The sequence below is a fragment of the Gallinula chloropus genome, assembly GCF_964237585.1.
Source record: "Gallinula chloropus genome assembly, chromosome: 3".
NCBI lineage: Eukaryota > Metazoa > Chordata > Aves > Gruiformes > Rallidae > Gallinula > Gallinula chloropus.
Window position 1 is genome coordinate 14,899,468 of NC_140087.1, and position 20,717 is coordinate 14,920,184.

At 35.4% G+C, this 20,717-nt stretch overlaps 1 protein-coding gene across 1 annotated transcript in view; it reads right to left on the reverse strand.

Moving 5' to 3' along the window:
* GRIK2 (glutamate ionotropic receptor kainate type subunit 2) overlaps nt 1-20,717 on the reverse strand; it is a gene marked incomplete at both ends in the record, with an annotated part of 375,780 nt that overhangs the window by 240,216 nt on the left and 114,847 nt on the right. The window contains 2 exons of the mRNA XM_084262244.1: nt 6,249-6,506; nt 9,446-9,613. Coding sequence (XP_084118370.1) covers nt 6,249-6,506; nt 9,446-9,613 — 426 coding nt within the window. The remainder of the gene's footprint in view (nt 1-6,248; nt 6,507-9,445; nt 9,614-20,717) is intronic.

A 20,717-nucleotide genomic window follows, 5' to 3' on the forward strand; every position in this document is an offset into this window, starting at 1 on the left:
CATTCTATCATTGGATCCCAGAGAGAGAAGACCAGCAGCTCCTTCTTCCCCTCCCTCAGGAACCTCCATGATGTTTCCCTCAGACTCCTCTTCTCCAGAGTAGACAATTACAATTATGCCATCAGCCCAAAGTCCTCAGCCGCTCCTCACAGAACATGCCTTCCAGCCCTTTCACCAACTTTGTTGCCCTCCTGTGGACACATTAAGTACCCTAACATTCTTTTTAAATTGTGGGGCCCAGAACTGCACACAACACTCAAGGTGAGGCCACAACAAAGCTAAATACAGCAAGAATAAGATAAAGTGAATTTCAATAATGGTTCCAAGAAAAAAAAAATTGCATTTTTCTCAATTCTACCTGCATACGAAAGTAAAAATATGAACAAAATGGCATTTTTTTCTTCATTTGAATTAATGCACGTTTGTGTTGGTCTTCAATATCAAAGACTGAGACAAAACATATTTATTTCTGAAGTGATTTTTTTTCCAGCTTTTCTTTGGCTTCTGTTCATAAATGCAACAGATTTTTGGTGTTTATACTCATTCACCCAAGACCAAAACAAATGTTAATTAAGAAAAAAACCCAGAACTCTGTTTATATCAACTTGATCTGCATAAAGCATTAGTTGGCAACACAAGTGTCACTATAATTTAAAGGCCCCAGCTTCCAACAGTTCATGTATTCTTTGTTTTGGAATTCTGAGATTCACAAATGTAGAATTCATCTAGTCTGTTTTCTTTAGCACAGAGAATAGACTATATATTTAATTTCAAGTTAGTGTTTTGAGACCAATTAAAACCATTAGGACATGCAGCTGATGAACATACTGCCATTTTGCCACTTTTCTTTCTTAAATACAATTGACTGTAGAAAATCTGTAAATCTGAAAGGACTTAATTAGCATCCAGGGACAGCTTAGTGGTATTTAATTAACAAAGAGACAATAAATTACTTTAAGAGAAAAAAAAAACCAACAAACCCACAACCTCTCATTACATCCTGCTAGGTTTTGTGGTTTTGTTGTTTTTATTTACTGGGAAATTCCAGTTAAAAGGAATATACCTGGCCATTTAGAATGACCGCAGGAACTAATACTTATTTTCAGACTCATTCCAAATTTTTGTCTCTACAGAAGATGGAGTACTTCAAAAAACCTCATGAGACCTAAAATAAATGGCAAAATAAATCATAGAAGGAAGCAGAATATAGGTATTACATTAAAAAAAAAAAAGTCAGGTACAGGAGTATGCAAACATAGATTCACAGAAAAAGGACTCACACATTTGTGTCCAGAGAAGGGAAACAAAGCTGGTGAAGGCTCTGGAACACACATCTTATGAGGAACAGCTGAGAGAACTGAGACTGTTTAGCCTGGAGAAGAAGAGGCTCAGGGGAGATCTTACCGTTCTCTACAGTTACCTGAAAGGAGGTTATAGTAGCAATAGGACAAAAGGAAATGGCAGTAAGCTGTGCCAGGGGAGGTTCAGGTTGGGAGAAATGTCTTCTCAGAAAGAGTAGTCATTGGAATGGGTTGCCTGGGAGGTGGTGGAGTCACCATCCCTTGGGGTGTTCAAGGAAAGGTTGGATGAGGTACTTACGAACATGGTTTAGTTTGTAACATAGGTGGTAGGGGGTGGTTGGACTAGATGATCTTGGAGGTCTATTCCTTAATGATTCTGTGATTTTTTTCTTCCCTGAGTAACAGACTCATCTACCTAATGTCACAATGCTCACTCCATAAAATACTATGAGGGCAGAAGGCTTCATTATAATATTAAAACCTTTACCCACTCTGTGTTAATTTATTTCTATTACTTTATGCCCAATGTAACAGGCTCTTCTTTTTTTACTGAGACAAGATAGAATTAACCTTTCTAGTTTATTCATTCACTTCATCCTATTTGTAGAGTCTTTCCTCTTTTTATTATGCTGTATTCAACCTGCTCTTTGCTCTCTCCAGTGTTATTGATCATATCCCTTCAGAAGCATGACACAACCTCCATTTTCTCCTGTGATAAGTTATCCTGCTTTCCTGATTACAGGCTCTTGAACACGAGGCACATCTGATCAGCACAGAACAACCCTGTGTTCTGAGGTCCAAATTGACATGAGGAGCGATAGCCACAATTCATAGGTTAATCTTCTCTGACTTCACCATTTGTGCATCATAAAGCTGGGGAGAGTTGAGGACAGGTTCTATTTGCTGCCCATAGTGCATGAAAAGCAACTTTTTTTATGACTTTTCTTAAATTAGTGTTGAGATGCACAGCTATTCCTCCACAGAGGATACAGGGAGAATATTTCAATAAGGGAGACAACCCAGTAATATCTGTTCTTTGCAGTAATCTTTTAGATGTGTGAATATTTGTTACTGCAAAAGGAGTCTTGGCTTTTAAACTGATTGACTTCCTCTGTTCCACCTTTTACCACACAATCTGAGATCAAATTGGATCCAGACCAAATACAAGTGGTAGCAGTCTATTTTGCACATCTTACCACATCGATGCTGTGAAGGCAGCTACACTAAGGACTGAAGGGCACACAAAAACACTATTGAATACTGCACCTACACTTGTGTAGAATGCCCCATGTAGCATCAGGAAAATGTTGTTCTATTAGAGTCACAAAACTGGCTTTCCTTCCTATAAGATAGGTGCATGTGGGATTACACAAAATCAGACACAATGGTGCTGTCAAGAGGCAGTTGAAGTGTGCACTTGAAGTATCAGTCTCCAGTGCATTCCTGGAAATGACACTGAGTTAACATGGGCTTTTACTGACTGCAGAGTGTCAGACAACCACACAGCTTTATCCATTTGTGTTTAATCAAGAAGACATATCCCACAGTGAAGGAATGAAGAACATGAACAGGGCTGTTATTAGAATGCTTTGAAGTGGGTGAGGTACCTTTCCTCAGAGAAGTAAAAAAAATAACAGTTCCTTAGATAACTGATAAAGCTAAGCGATAACAATTAAGAAGTAAAGAATTTTTTTTTAATATTAGAACTAAAGGATGGTGGGGTTTTTTAAATAATCATAACTTCCCTCAGAATGGTTCTATAATCTTCCAGGATTTTGGCATATGGGTAACTCTCCATAATTGATCTTGAAAAGTATTCCATACAGTTTATGCATTTTTTTTACTTCTTTTTCCTGTCCATAATAAAAGTATCATCTCCCCTTGTATTTATGTTTATGAAGTAATAACAGAAATAAACTAAATTTATCCCCCCCAACTATTAATATTAGCAATTTGAAAAAATTATCACTGTAACTGTTATACCAAAGTATGATTGTCTTGACCAGGGCCTACTTTTCAGAATTGTCCATTCAGATAAAGGAAATCCATATCAGTGAAATTATCATTTAAAAAGGGATGCATCATCCTAAACAGTTTTTCAATAAAGGAAAATAAAGTACGGGTGATTAAAGAGGAAACAAGGGGGGGAAATAAGAATTATATCAATCTTACATTAAGGAATCACTGGCCAAATGAAAGAAACAAATATAAAGAATTGTAAATATTTTGTTTTCATTGCCCTCATTTTAATTGATTTGCAATTAAGTCTTAAATGACAGAAGGAGTCTTACAACACAGTTTCTAAATATTAGCTAAAAAGATAATTGTTCAGCTTCAGTCCAAGGTTCACAACTGAATACTTATCTTATCCCATGGCAGGAGATAACATCTTCCTCACCTGCAGTAACTACTCGCTTTCAAAATGTTCATCTCACCCAACCCTTGCCTCAAAAAACCACAAGTTTGCAGTTGGAGCTTCTGAGGGATGCATTGACCCCTTAATCAAACTAGTGGTTTGGTACAGACACCAAAGTACATAAAGGCCTGAGCCACAGCTAGGCCAAGAAATCCTCTAGTTTCAATCTGTTCTGTGTAAACCCACAAAGGAGCAGAGTGACACAGTAAGCACCAACACATGAACTTGGAACACAATCGTGAGATTAACATGTAGATAGGGAGTGACTTTTCCTAGACTTATTTATGAAGGAAGAAAGAAAGTTGTGAGTACAAGGAGTCTCATGCATACCTTTCCTATTGCATGTCATTTAACTATGAGCTAACCACCTTATTTTATAAATATGGCAACCTAAGCGAACCCTCTTTGATCTCTCCCTGCTAGGTAGTGTGGCTGCATGGCAGTGATCTCCCCTTGAGCTGAGACACCTTTCAAGGTTGCTCTTCAAGGCAGGGAGACCTTTTACCAATAGCAGATCTTTGCTGATAGCATGCTGAATTAATACTAATGAAACATTACTAATCCATGTAGCTATTAAATATTATCTCAATTATTTTACCTCAATAGAACATACTCTTCTTCTATCTTTCAAGTGAGGTGTATTTTACTCTTTTGCAAAAAATTTACATGGTTGACAAGATCCTAAATCAGGGTTTGCGACAGAACTCTAACTAAAACTCTACTTCTTTAAGATCAACAGTTTCTCATAGCTAAGAGTGGTTCCTTTATGTATTTTAAAGGCAAATGATGCTGTAGACTTCTTTGCACTGTGTCCTGCTTTTGAATTTTTGGAATTATCTATAGGATAGATAAGAGACTTCAATAAAAAACATATTGTGACAGGGATTACTGTTTATCAGCAGGAGCAACCAGTATAATAATATGAAGAGTCTAGCTAATCCAGTAAAGAAATATAAATATAAGAGAATATTTCCTGAAATAATTATTTCCGCTTTTTAGGTAAACTAATTTCCTGAATCTCCTTATTCACTGTCAGATTTAATTAAAATTTATTTTAAAAGAGTTTGTGGGTTTGAGTTTTTTTCTCTTAAATGTTTATAGTAATCACAAGTAGATCAAGTAGATTGCAACATTCACAGGAAAGACGTCCATCTTCATTCCTATTTCTACTTATATCCTGACTTCAAAACATACTTTATGAAAAGATCAGGTCTAGCACGACTGTTATCATATCTCCTTCAAAAAATATGAAGTCTAGAGAGGCCATTAAACAGCAAATATTCCTTTGGCAGGGAGCGGGGTTTTTTTGTTGGGTTTTTTTTTGAGGGCAGAATTACTTGAAAATATCAAGCAAAGTAGCTTCAAAGCATTACAAAACATGATTCTTGTAATGGAAAGTCCTGCTTTAAAAGGTAATTGCTTGTTGAAAAAATAGTCTCAAAATTATTTAAATCAAAGTGAATTAAACCAAATGTCTCAGAGGGATCAATACACACAAATCCATGGGCCCCAGTAGGATGCATCCATGTGTGCTGAGGGAGCTGGCAGAGGTGTTTGCTGAGCCACTCTCTATCATTGTCCTGGAGTGTGCTCAGGGAAGGGCAACCAAGCTGGTGAAGGGGCTGGAGAGCAAACCTTACAGAGTGACTGAGGGATGTGGAATTGCTTATCCTGGTGGAAACTGAGGGAAGAACTTATCACTACCTACAGTTACCTGAAAGGAGGTTTTAGAGATGGGTGTTTGTCTCTTCGCCAAGCGACAGGACAAGGGAGAATAGACTGAAGCTGTGCCAGGGGCTGGTTCAGTTTAGACATTAGGAAAGTATCTTCACCAAAAGGGTTAGAATAGACTTCAAATCAAACTTAAATTTTTTAAGAATTTTTCAAAGGTGTCACTGCCAAGGCAAAACAGAAGGGCAAAGCAAATTTTAGGGTAAGGTAAGAGATAGGTAGCAAACTGGTATATGTCTCCTGAAAAGTCAAAAGTTCATTTTTAACTCATTTAACTCATCTGTAAAACAAGTCTCCAAAATTGCTTTGGTTTCAATTCCTAGCAGCTAAAAGCAGGGCTGCTTCTGCAAGTCTCTCTGAAAAAGCAGATACTGAAATTCCAAATGTGTCATATGTTTTCTAACTTAACTAATGTCAGAAGCAGCACTAGAATTTAGGTCTTCTGTTTCACTAGGCATATTAGTGCATCTTTAAAGTTTCCATATTTTTCTTCAAAATTTAAGTTTAAACAAAATCAAGACATAGCTGTTAGCAACTGTTAAGACACTGCAGAAAACACAGATAGAGCATGACTGATTGAAAGCTGTGAACTTAAACACACAGAATTCAGCAACTGAAGCATACTTATGAGAATACTTATGTTAATAAAGCCACAGAATTTTTATACACTATCTTGCCAATAGAAATTCTCTTAATTTAGTTAAGATTTCTTAAATTAAGAAATACGAGTAGTTACAGCCCTCTTCCCTCTCCTGGTACATGTGAATATACGTGTATATAGTCTAATGCTTTAGACTTACCAGTGCTGTCATCATAAACAACAGTAACTGTTTTCCACTTGAAGAACTGCACAAGGTCAAGGATGGCACGGCTGAGTGAAGAGAAATCTGGATAGAGGCTGACATAGAAGGAGTCCTTGTTGTCTGACACCTGGTGTTTCCAGCGGGTCTGGATATGTGGAACACCCAAAGCATTGCAGATGGATTGCACGGCATTAGCTGAGGAGCTATGGGATGGTCCAAAGATGGCAGCCACCCCAAGGGACAGCTGATCGCAGGCTGAAGAGGAGACAGAAGTCTGTCAATGATGAGAGGAAAGAAGGCAGTGTGCCAGAAGGTATTGCACAATTTGTATTAAAAAAAGGCACTCCATCAAATATAACATTATTACTGACAGATTTCCCCTTTTTGTAAAACATTTTCACTTACACAGATTTCACCTTTGGAATACATTTCTAAGCTTTCACTATGAGTCGATGAACAGCAAAACTTAGCATCTAAATAGTACTCAGCTATGTTTAATAAACATTTCTATGTCACTGGAAGTTAAAAAGGACAGCAATTGTGTATCTTTTAAGAGGCACTGACAAGAGAAGGGATTTCTGATCAACTACATTTTACATTTGGAAAAGGGCTATATAAGACAACATTCTAACCTAGTTTAAGCGCTAACTTTTCTCAATCAATCATCACTATTTCTACTGAAATCCTAATTACTCATAAATTGTGCACAGTAAATGGATTCTAGTTAAGTATCAGGAAAATTATTAATTTCACTGAAATGGACATTTGGATTTCTGTACCTGAAAAGTAGGCATATTGACAAGAAATATTTAAAGGTCAGCATTTTCCCTAAATGAAATTGCCATCTGCTAATGAAAAAACATCAACATCCCTTCTTAAAGACAGGTAATACTCAATACTTCATTTTGCTGCACATACATAAGGAGACAAAACTGGCCTTGACACTCACTGACAATATACTGCTGAATTCAAGTAGCTTAGCTCTCCTTTTCCCAATACAGGGTGGCCCTACCTATACTGTGCATTTGTAGTCTTTGGTCTGTATTATACCCCACAGTATGATCCAGTACTGGTTTGTAGGATATTATTCAGAACATGTCAAAAAGAAGGCACAAAAATTGGTCAATACTGCAGACTGGTGTTTCAGTACAAGCCTTGCTCCTCTTTGTATTGCTAACAGAAACATAAGATTTATGTGTTTCTGAAAAACAACAGATTCTGTCTTCTAAAACAACATCCTATTCAGTAGAAAAAAGTGAAGAAAAGTATCTCCCCAATACAATCTAAATGTATTTGTATGAGGTTTCATTAATTAATACTGTTACTTCACCAGCAATGTTCCTGGCAGCTGAGGAACCAAGCAGTAGAAACACATCTTGTTGCATTATTTTTCTCAGCAGGTCAAAATTAATAGTTTTATTATGCACATCCTTTTCAACATGATGAAAATATTGCTAAGTCTTTCAGGTGCACTCCAGAAACTATGCTGGCACACCTTTTTATTGCTGCAGAACTCTGGCGGTTTAAATGAACTTCTACTATACACACAGGATCTCCACTGCATTTCTGAGTGTCGAATCAGGGTCTAAATGACTAGCTTGATAAAAAAACATTTATGCTAATATTGCCCTTCCTAAGAGTAATCAACAAGCTTTATGCAAATGTCAGTAAATGGGATCACTAACAACAGCAATAGCTACCAGATGGCTTTTCAATGGGCTTTTTTTCCTGTTTCTGAGATTTGAATAATGCAATGCTTTCACACGTGATTTAATATGGCACTAGCTCTATCCGATGCATACTGATTTTTCCAGTGCATAGAGGGATATTTTGTTTGCATTTACATTATTCTTCACTTAAACAGTATCTTGGAAATAACCTGCCTTTAGGTTGCTCTTTCATATGGCGCCTTTAAAAAACCATTAATATTTCATCTAGATTCAACTTCAAGTGAATACATTACTAAGAGGTCTAAACAGGCTATTTGTGATGCAGGGCCTGCCTGCTCACTAATGGACATAATCATGAACCACAAAATGAGTCAAATGCTTAAATCTCATTGTTAAAACTCTGCTTTGGAGCCATCATAATAAAATGAACCATTTCATGTTAACCTTTAGCCTTTGATTCTGAACTAATGCACCTGTCAGCACAAATGTAGTTGGCTGTATTGTGAATTGATGAAGCAAAAAGCTATTAGCACTGGAAGATTACATAGATTTTGATACAGCCTGACCAGTTACAAAGAAAGAGTTGTGTTCTCATCTGAGATGCAAGTGGGAACAATTAATAGATACAATCTATTGGATCTATCCAATCAATGGCATGTTGCCATTCTAACTTCATAGAATAGTTTGGGTTGGAAGGGACCTTCATCTATTAGTCTGTTAATAATTAGAAACGTAATATTCAGGCTAGCTTGCACCTTCAAGTAGACCTCAAGTAAGGACTAAATAGTTTCTGCTATAAATACATATTGAACAAGTTGAGATTTGTACTTTCTAGGATATGGCAACGATGCAGTACAACTTGTATCTACTGTCACAGACTGGATTGCAAAGTAATCTGAAAAGTTATATTTTTGTGAGAAGCAGAGATTTAGGGGGAAAGTTCAAAATTATTTCTGTCCATTTTTGTTTATAAAATTCAACTGTAGTTAGGAGAAAACCACTAAATTCAGACCTAGATGTTCACCTGATAGCAAGCGACTACTTGCTTCCCTTTGAACACCACACCTGATTAACTATGACAGACAGTCATGCAGTGAAGGTATTCGTGGAGATGTATTTAAAGTGATTGAATGCTTAAAATTAAATTGTAGCCTTCCTCAAAGTTCACCAGAATTTCGGAACCCCTGGCATTTTTCAGGATAATATCTGGAGACAACATTTTTTTCATTCCAAAGGAGCTGGTGGTCTCAAAATCACCGTAGCCACAAACCTCAGAAAAAGATTGAGATTTTAAATATTTTTTAAAATAGCTTTTAGATACAGGTAGTGGAAGCAAAGGTGAAAACATAATTTTCAATCCATTACCCTTACAGACTTCGAGGAGTGGTCTAAGGCAGTTCTTTCATGTGAGCCGCAACCTTGTACAGTCTCAATGCATTATGGCTTTATTGGACAGATTTTTTTTCATGTAATCAAACCAAATGAGTATTAATTTCTCATTTAAAAAAATATGCAGAAGGTTACCTTTTTTGGATGCTTCAAAACTATCATAGAGATTTATCTTTTGGGTGTCATATGTTAACGTCGTGTTTGGCAGAAGAGTTCTGTTTCTGTTGATTGTGTTCACAGCAAATCTGAAGGCTAATTCTTCTGCTCCCATTGGACCAGATTCCACACACTCAAAAATGCCTCCTGATAGTGGGAGAAAGTAGAAAAAAACAATAATAAAACCACTAGTAAGTCAAAATAACGTACAAGGACATTTTGAATCATCAGTTTGAGAAAAGACTCATCAGCCTGACATTTTTAACTTAATAGAATTGATACAGTGTATGTATACTTGTGTACTCATGAAATTGTCTCATGATTTTGGGAAGGTTTTGGGTAAAACCATAAATAACCCAGCAATAAATCAAACTTACTTAAAAGAAACTACTTAGAATCAAAATAGGAGAAGAATTAAGAATATGTAATTATTCTTTTACAGAATTAAAACTGCAATAATTACGCTTACCTCTTCCAAATCAACCGCCACCTATGTGGGAGTCAAGGGGAAGGGGCATTTCTAGATTCTTGTTTTCTAAACATGATACAGCTATATTAAACTGAAGAGTTCCCTGAAAATACAACATATAAAGGAGCAGCAAACTGGGGTGCTTTAAACTGCCTCCAGAAATGAAGATATATAGATATATTCAGCAAGACTGCGTGCCTTAACTCATAAATATGTTAAGAAAAGGGTTCAAATTCTGGTCTTTTAAACCGAGCCACATGTACCTGCTAACTGCATTTTCAGTAAATATGGGAACTTAAGCAACTAAAGCCTACATAAACACTTATACAATGGAAGCATCCCCAAAGAAAGCATACTGTAGGACATGCCTCAAATGATTTCTGGAATGCTTCTGAGCCAGCCTGAATCTTAAATGAAGCAAATAAGTTTGTGAAACTGTGCTGTGCTTCACCCCTTTTCTCATTAATGAGATATTACTGTCTATGAAATATAAATCTATGCATACTTTGGAGTAACAGCATTTATTTGTGGGTCTGGAAAGGCCAAGGATACAGTGATAATAAAAGTAATTTTAAGATATGGCCTCACTATTCTGAGGTACACGGAATACTTTAGAAAAACATCCATATGGTTTCTTCAGTCCTGATACTAACAGCATCTGTCTATACAAACAGACAGCCAACGACCATCTTCTGAGGATCACTAATTATAAGACAGGCATTATATCTGTGAAAGAAATGTTTTTCATTTACCTTCTCCTAGCTTGTGCTTATTCATTTCCAAAGTAACATTGCTACCTGGCTTCATCTAAAATAATTTATTCAGTGCTCCGCTACTTTCTCAGCAAGAAGCACTCAGAATCTGAATGTACAGGAACTGAGTCAGACTGAACTTCACAATCAGTTTGTAAACAGTCTTGTTGAACAGCCAAGTAGATTTCTAAAGCAAAATAAAAAGTCTACTTTGCTATAAACTCTTTCCCTGTCTGATACTATTAAATATGAAAAGGCTTTTCAGTGTTGCAGACCTCCTGCTCCTTCCAACCTGTTTCTCAGTAGATGAAGTTAACTTTTTTCCTACATTTCAGCCCCAGTGAGAGCCCTAAGTGCCAGATGCTCAAATAATAATTTAAAAGCACCAGCACTAACCACTGAGATGACATTAATTTAGGTACCTATTGAAATGATCCAAACTGATCAAGCACAGAATATATACATACATATATATATATATAAAATCAGTAACTGACATTAACAATATTTCAGAAGCTTAAGCAAACAAAACTTTGTTAACATTAGGTAAATATAGGCCTGGTGCACTGAAAAAAATGTGACCATATTTGTTTGCACAATAATGTAACATTAACTTGAAAGGCAACCTACTGCTTTTGAAATTAATGAAGAGCTTTGTTCAGGAAAAGACACTCTAATAGACAAAATTGTGCTGCTTACAATTTACAGCATTTGTACATTATAAATCAAGCTGTGATACATAGTAGGACTATTTTGATTTGGAGAAAATATTAAAAAATTACTGCAGATACCTAAAAATTAGTGAAGAAATAGTAAACATAGACATTAAGAGACAAGAAAAATATTAAAAAAGATGTCTCTATGAACTTAATCAAAATTGCTGTAGATATTATAGGCTTTCCTAAGGCATCTGGAAAGCAGTTATTAAAATATATTTGAATATATCTGAATAAGCCAGTATCAGACAGTTATTAAAAAAAAGGAAGATATCATCTTAAATGACAATGAATTCATAAAGAGAAATAAGCATTACTGTATCTCTTTCTTCTCCCTGAAATTTTTACATTGGAAGATTTCTTATTTGATTTCAGTGTAACTGAAGCTCAATAAATCTTCCTTCTTTGGTCCTGTATTTTTCATTCTGCTCATTTCTAAATTCTCTAGATGGAGAATTCCTTGTCAAAGATGCAGCCACTGCTCTCAGCATAAAATAAAAATAAAAGTAGAATTTGACCTCTCATATCCAGGTAATTTCTAATGGTAGTGACAGTCCATCGCATAGTAAGACAATTTTATGAAGTTGACAAAGTTTCTGTATCTCCTGTGAGTAGCAACAACATGTAATTTCCCACATGCATCAGTCAGTGGTTTCTTCCCTCACAAATCCTCTGTCCCTGTGATAACAGTATCCCTTGCAAAGCTGGCAGCATATGGTCTGTCTGCCTCAGGGTAAGTTTCCATTCATAAGGAAAAGAGAGGTAGAATAACCTGTTTCTGTCGTCCTATCATTAAGATATTTTGCTTGGAGGAAGAAAAACACAGGCTTTGATTCCTGCTCCTGAGTATTTTCATATTTTACACTAGACTGAGACTAAATTAAAAATAAAAGCCCTAGAGGAATATAGATTAGACCGTATCTTTACAGTTTCCCAGCAGTTTTCTAACCTGTAGGATGTCAAACTTCCACTAGGCTCCTTGCATTTCAGTTTTGTCTGCTTCTGTATCTGTTGAAGCAGCAGAGGAAGAACATCCCATAATTAAATATTTTGGATGCTGGCAGGTGTAAGTTCACCTTAACTTTCATACTAAGAGACTCAAATCAACAGATTCTTTAATTACACAATGTCCTACTAAAATACAAAATGTCTGGATACTCCAGGCTTCTCTGAAGTGATTTATCAGCTCCTACCTTTGGGCAACCTAATACTGTACACAGGGCAACACCTTTTTTAATTTAACTTCTAAGCAGTTTAAATTGAACTCACATACTAAACAGAGCAGGAGCTTAGGGAGATACATGCCTGCATTCTGAGTATCCAGACAAGAGCCCTTTTAAGCACACATTGAAGTCTATGCTTCAGGTATTTTCAGGTTGCTCAACAAAGGCAGGTAAATGAGGTCAGATATTGCCAGGAATGGGAAGTTTTAAAGGGTGCTTTCTCCATTGCTGCATAAGATAAAAGTAGAAAGTTACTTGTTTACTTCAAAACTGCTTTGGCCTTACCATTATCTTCCTATATTTGTTACTGAATATGTAAATAGGAAAAAATACTTCAAGTATATTTGAAGTAATTATAGTGTAAATACTCTTGCTTAATAGTAGGAGTCCAGCCATAAATTATGCTACATTTTTTTATAAAATTGAAAGGAAATTAATAAAAAGGATTGGCTTTCCACTTCAAGTATACTTAATTACAAAGGGGTAGTGGTTTTCAGAAGCAGTTATAGCAGGCTGAGTCATGTTGTTCCCTCCCAAGCAGGCTGTTCTTTGCTGCTGTTGTACCGTGTATTCAGAATAGCCTCATTAATAATCAAATTGAGGAATGAACTGCATGCTCTCAGATAAGCAGAGAGAAGAGTCATAAATCTTGCCATTGATATCTGGACAAGAAGCCAAGTCAATGCCTATCTCTGTCTAACAGCTTGAAAAATGCTGGTGTTGGTGTTTGTCTTCTTTTTAACACAGCTTATAGACCCATAATAGGCAGAAGCACCAATTCTCATACACAACCAGCAGCACATCCTAGAGGAAATGGCTGAATTTTCACTGCTACTTCAAAGCAGTTTAATGTTTATTTAATGCTTAGCTTGCTTTAATGGTCTTAACATGACTTCTTCATTTACAATGTTAATGATACGGCAGTTCATCTGTGACCTATAACAATAAGAGTAGGGAATATGGCATCATACAGCTCCAGCTCAAGGTGGAGTTTATGAAGTTTTATTAACTGCATACAGTAGGTGACTGATGTACAGCTGGAACACGTGCTTCCAGTTTTTACTGTCATGACAACAGCTTAGCAGAAGTTCACTAGATTTTTGTAGCGATAAAAAAGAAAAGCAATCACAGCAATTAGGCATGTTTAAGAGAAGCCAGATCAAGCCACATATGCTAGAGCAAATGTAAAACAATCTTTTGCAGTGATATCCAGGGTAATTCAGGCCTCCTATTAACCTTCATATACTTGAACTGCTTTTACTGAACAAAATCCACTAGGATTTTTCATCATAGCTGTGACGATTGAAAGACATTTATATAGCCTAGTTCTTTATCAATAACCAGTGGGGGAAATAGTGTCATCATTGTAATACTGATACAGTAACAGTTTCTTCAGAAACATAAAACACTGGAAAAAAAAATCACAGTATGAATCCTATAGTAGATGGCATTATTTCCAAAGGAAAAGAAAATCTGAAATAGTTTTTAAAACAGTTATACAAATAACCCTCACCTAAACTAAAAAAAAAAAACAAACCCACACCTGATCCTGCTCTTAACTACCTTATTTGATGAATAATAGGATAAGCATTGGACTGATTAAACTTTCCATTTCTATTGCACAAAAGGGTCACAGATATTTTTCTAGCATAACCATTCCCTTTTGGGGATAAAAGTGTTTTTCACTTTGTTGTGTGTTTTTCATTAACATTTCCATGTAATAGCTGATAAAACCAAGCAGAAAGTATAAACATGTTTAATTACATAAAATCACAATGGACACAAATGCCAGAATGAATTCTTTGGAAATCCTTCCTCCCTCTTATATATGGAGAACCTCCGAAAAAGATGCACTTCATAAAACTTGACCTACTGTTACCTACTTGAAATAATCCACATTCAAAAAAGCTTCAAAACTGCCTTGAATAGAACTACAAATAAGCAAAACAGCAAACCTGGTTGATAATAAATCAAAGAATTTATCTTTTTTTTTTTTTTCTGGTACAGTCCCAAGCGAGTTTGGTAGAAATAAATGCTCTTCAAATGCAGTAGCTGCAGGCTATTATACAATCTATGCTGTCTGAAAAAAATAAACCTTTAAATATATAGCAGAAGGCCACATTACCTCAGATCATAATATGAAAAATCAGTTGAAATGAAGCTTACTGTCTACTTTTAAATTACTGAATCTAAAATAATTTGTTTTCAATATCATCGCAGGTATATCAACTATATACACAGAATTAAAAATTCCACGATTTGGCAGTATCAGGAATTTAGACTAATTTTGAAAAGTGAGGAGAGAAATTTAAACACAAACTCATTCTAATATAGAATCATTGACATTAACACCATGCCAATTTTTAACACTAATTTTAACTAATTTCTTTTTATGGTGCAAGATGAAATTTACTTTTTCTAATATCAAAACAACTTTATAAAGATCTCACATGCACTAGTTACTAATAGCTATGGGTTTTTTTTACCATTATAGCCATTATCATGCACCAATCTGCAGAAATTTACTAACAACTATGAATAAAGTCTTTATTAATACGTTATCAAAAGTAACATCAGTCATATTGTGGCATGAGCATCATTTTTTTTAACTAATAAGTGCCTTATAGAGTACAATAATGTAAATCTGTATCTTAAGTAACATTAAAAAGGCGACTGACAACCTGGGAAAAAGTTGCTTTTAAAAACAATATTTCTTCCCATCTTTTTACCATATGACATACTTTTTTTTAATTATAGTAATAAATGTATATGAAGTTATATAGGAATGAGATTATTTTATTTCTTCTTCTTTACCTCAAATCAATACTTTGAATATAACTACAATGCCTAGATCTAATGCTTGTGACAAAAATCTTATTCTGACACTGTTTCCCATTCAGAAAACATGAACTTCCCTGCAGTCATTGTTTAATTAACCTGGAAAGATGAGAGAAAGGAGTAATGGACATCTGAAAAAGGTATCTGTGATAAACAACTTTTTAGAGAAATGTGTCAAGAAAGAATCAAGCAAAACTATCAGGTGTTACACCATTAAAATATATGCTTATATCTGCTGTGTCCCAATTTTGAAATTGCTATGTGGTAGTCAGAGCCAATTATTATGTAAGGAGGTACTACAAGTGGAGGGATAAAAAGTCAAAAGCCTATTATTGAGAGTTCAGTGGATGCTAGTATACTATAATTTCCAGCGATTCAAGCAATGGCTTCTGTGTGAAGGGACTGCAGTTCTCCAAATACAGGCATAGCCAGAAGGCAGTGAAGAGGCTCATCCAAAAAAAAAACTGTATCACTGACATGGTTGTGGTGTGGGTGGTAATGAGATAATGAGGAAAGTTTGGTGCTGTGCTACAGTGACTGGTCAGAGCTGTTAGCTGAAGTTATTTTAGCCTTAATAAGCATGCTGTGGACTGTACTGATAATCTTGTTTCAGATCCTGTGATTGAAAAGCTACAGAGGTGGTTCAAAGACCTCCATAAAGGTTACCAGCTTATACACGTACTTCCTATAAATACAGCACAAAATCACATCTTAGCCACTTACTACTGTCTGGAACAGGATTTAAGAAAATTAATCACCTTCATGCAAGACGTTAAAGGCAAATGAAAAGATTTCTTCTTTACAACCTTTTCCATAAAACAGTGTAGCTTAATTTTTTACATCGATTTAGAATACAGCAGTGTGAACCTGGACTGGTTTTATTACTCTCTTTTAAAACTGTATTGAATGCTTTCTGAATCTCACAACAGGGAAATTTAAAAGGACTGCTTGACATAGAAAACTCCACTTATTTGACTTTTAAGTCCTTTTCATGTGGCTAAGACGCTGCATGAAATGACAGTACACTTCAGCAATATTCTTTAACCACATGGAGTTTAGATAGGGTTTGGAAGAGGAAGCAGAGCCTGGAATTTCTGGATTGTATTTTTATTGCCATCAATTTCCTGTGTGACTTAGGACAACGAGATTTTCAGAAAAATATGTATCTCATCCCAAAACAAATGTAACAAAAACCTCAACATTGCAATAGAGGCACAATTGTCAGAAATTCAGTAACATGTTTTGAAATGATACACAATCTAAATTGAAGGCATTAATGGAATCAGTGTATGAAGGCATGGTCACAAAGTACTGAAAATCTTGCACTATAAAAAAAAAAGCATAGAAATATTACCTTCAGCATCTGAGTTTTGATAGTTATTTTAGTATAGTTGCCTGAAACTGGCAACTTTAAGACATGTTTCCCCAAAAAGGATTTGAATTTTCCATAGATTTAAGAGAAATACACCTATCTATTTTCTGATTGTACAATACCTAGGGGGCTAAGTATCTGGTTAATATTATAATTAAACTGTTAATTTAATAATAAATTATATATAAAACCAGAATTGGTTTTCATACATCTGAAGAAATAATAAAAGATAATATGAGGAAACAATACATGCAGATCTCATTTGAACCCAAACTTTATCTTACAAAGCTCGTGAAAAAGATTTTCAAGGATTAATACATACCGAAGAGAAGTATCTTTAAAATCATGATGTACTATCCATGAGACTTCTTAATTCAAGGATATACATTAGCTTCCTCTGACACGTTAAGCAATTTATTACAGAATACAAGTGATAACTTCAATGCAATTATCACATTAACATAATGTTTAGTCTCTCATGACTAGCAGCAACAAAAAGAAAGAAAACACTAAGTGATATGCGACTATAAAAATGACCTCAGAAGATTTTGCTGAAACGTGGTTTTCATTACTTCAGCTAATAAAATGTTTTAAACTGGCTTAACACACCTTTGTTTCCCTCCCTTTTTGCTAAAGAGGCAGCCAACATCCATAAAGCTTTTCAGTCCCCATGAAGCAGCTTTTTTTTCTCCAAAACTTCTTTAAAGAAGGTGATATGCAAACTTAAATATATAGGGTTTAAATAAACACTTTTACAAGTACTAATGCAGAAGCCTATCTGTATATGGGTTATTTACTGGTCAGTTACAACCTTAAAACATACCTGCTTATTGGTTTGAAGATAATCTAATCACAGTTTCATTTTTTTCTAGAGAGAATAATAAAATATAATAGAACACCGGCAAAAACAGTCCCCTAAACTCCTCATACAGAGCTCAGATAAATGCTAATATTGTATTAGGCCATGACTTTCTATCACACTCAATGCTACTCATGCATCTTCTCAAGCATTGGTTTGTGTCTGAAATCATATTTAAGAAGGCAAACTGTACACAGACAATGAATGAAATTTTATCCAGGTTTCCACTTCCATCTAAAATAAGAGTCACTCATGAAATATAAGTAGATGTTCAAAATGTAATTAAATTTTGAACGTAATTCCTATATTATTTTACTATTTGATACTAGTACATCCACATGCAAAAGCCAGAACAAAAGGAGCTTCTTGGGTTGTTGGGGTTCTTTTCTGTTTGTTTGTTGGGGTTTTTTCACAGCTCAATTTTGGTTTAATTAGGTAAACAAGAAACTAGGACTCACAAGTCTATAGTCCAGTCTTATCACTGTAATTTTCCAAGCAGGCCTTAAAAAATACGCACATATAACTTCTACAAAGACACTAACAGTGCCTGTGGTTCAGCAGTTACAAGTAATCACTTAAAAATTCTGTGGAAAGCTGAAAAGCTTCCCAGGAAACGTAGGCATCCAAGCACGTAGAGAAATACTGCAGGGTAAGAAGCTCAACTAGTGTCCCTCCACATATAAAGATGACACAGAGCATAAACTTCACTGAAGGCAGAAGGCTCTTCATTGGTGGAAACGCAAAGTACAGCTTGCATGGAAAGGCATTCAATGAAATGGGGTTGTTCAGCCTGGAAAAGAGAAGGCTCCAGGGAGACTTTATTGCACACTTCCAGTACCAAAAGGGGGACAATGGGAAAGATCGACTGTTTATCAGGGACTGTGGTGATAGAATACAGGGTAATGGTTTTAAATTGAAGGAGAGGGGATTTAGATTAGGTATTAGGAAGAAATTCTTCACCTGGAATCTGGCGAGGCACTGGAACATATTGCCCGGAGAAGTTCTTGCCACCCTCTCCCTGGCAGTGTTCAAGGCCAGGTTGGATGGGGCTTTGGGCAACCTGATCTAGTGGAGGGTGTCCCTGCCCATGGGACACTTTCCCCCTTCAAACCCAAACCATTCTATGATTTTTATGAAATATACTGCTTGTGATTACATAGTTATTAATAGTTTTCAAACAAATACGTTAAAGCAGTTGCCTATAAAGCAGAAAACAAAATCCGTTATATACCAAACTCTAAGCCCATGTCTTCCACTGTTCAAGCAATGCCCTAACCAGCAGGCAATATACTGACACGTATTGATTTTCAACTCTGAAGACAGGCTGCCACAGGTAGAGGAATTTTCTGTCTGCAAGATCCATAAAACAAGAGTAAGCCTGATGTTATCATATAGTTCTACATAACTTTACTAGGTATGAAGTAGAAGCCAGCGCATGATTTCTAGATCCCATGGTTTTATCCAATGAATTTCCTGTGGAAAATGTTTAAATAGCTATGAAAGTCTGGCTCAGGACTCAGGTTTTCTTCCATACTGTAGCTTCCAATTTGCTTTCTTATTTACTCCTACACCTCCTTCAACAATACTCATGCACCTTACTGACATACGGTCTGGTCACTTCCTGTTTTCTCCTTCCAGTTATGTAAATCCTAATGCATCTTCAGCATCAAATATCAGTACAAGCTAGCTAGAAGTGCCTTCAGAGTTAGCTTCCAGTTATCCAGACAATTTCATTCACCCTGCTAAGACTCACTAGCAAATTTAAAAGCAACAAAGCAAGTAATGCAATCACATAATATGCATTCTAAAGAAAATCAAAAATCAGATTCTCACACCTAAGACCAACATAAATATTCAAAATAACTTTCCTCTTTCCAAAAATATCAAGAAACAAAGCCTTTATTGAAATTACTCACCAAAGCTTAACATTACAATGTACATCATAAAAGATCAATTTCTCTCTTAAAATAGATGGTAAGATTACTCATTCTCAGGGCTTTGGACATAAAAAAGGTCAATAGAAATTTATTTGCAATCACAAAGGCACATAAAGGATAAACTTGGATCCTGAAAACAGATATACAAAAAATGCCTGACCTGAGCCCTACTGAATGACATGACCTTTTTAAAAGTGAAATTAGGACACTGGGATCCCTGAGTAGAATCTTTCAGAAGTACAACACATAAATCATTATCACCACTTTCAGAAAGTTTGAGCTGTTTGGGGTTTTTTTAGTTACTTTAATGCTTAATGTTTAAATGTTCAGGAGTTTATAGATATTTAAGTGCTTTAAGCGAGTTCAAAAATTGCATTATCACACGTCCTTCTCTCAAGATTTTCACACTTAAAATCCTTCAGTAACCTGAAACAATTCTTATGAAGTGCATTATCTAGGAGACAGGAAAAGGAAAATGGCATACCTTACACTTCATATACACACACATAACAGAAGAGATGCAGAATACCAAATGTCATTCTACAGATGGTACAAACTGTATGTACATTTCATTATCCACAGAACGATCCCTCTCATAAGCGGAATTATTTTTGCAGTAGTTCTTGATAATTATTCTCTGAGCTGAAACAATGTTTATAATTCTATTGCAAAGTTCTACAACTGCCTATTTAAAGGATCCATACTGTTATTATTTAGTGAAATACTTTTTATTTTCACAGACATTTCAGACTAAAAGGAGAATTGTGGTATTGTTGCTGTTCATAAACAAAGTAATCTCCAAAGAAATAATAAAAATATTTTTTAATGGGAAAAAGGAAGAATTCTACAAATGTTCTTCCATGATCCCTAAATAAGCAAACCCATGAACTGTTTAATCTATTTGTTTAACATGGACTAGAAGCTTTTCTCTAAGTACTGTATATATGTATTGAAGGTTTCATATCCTGCATATGGTCTGTAAATGGAGAAAAATGAAGATTTTCTGTAATTTTTATATTTCAAGAATTTATTTTCAAATTTTAGTTTGCTACATTGTTCTTTATGACTTCAGTCACACATTACTA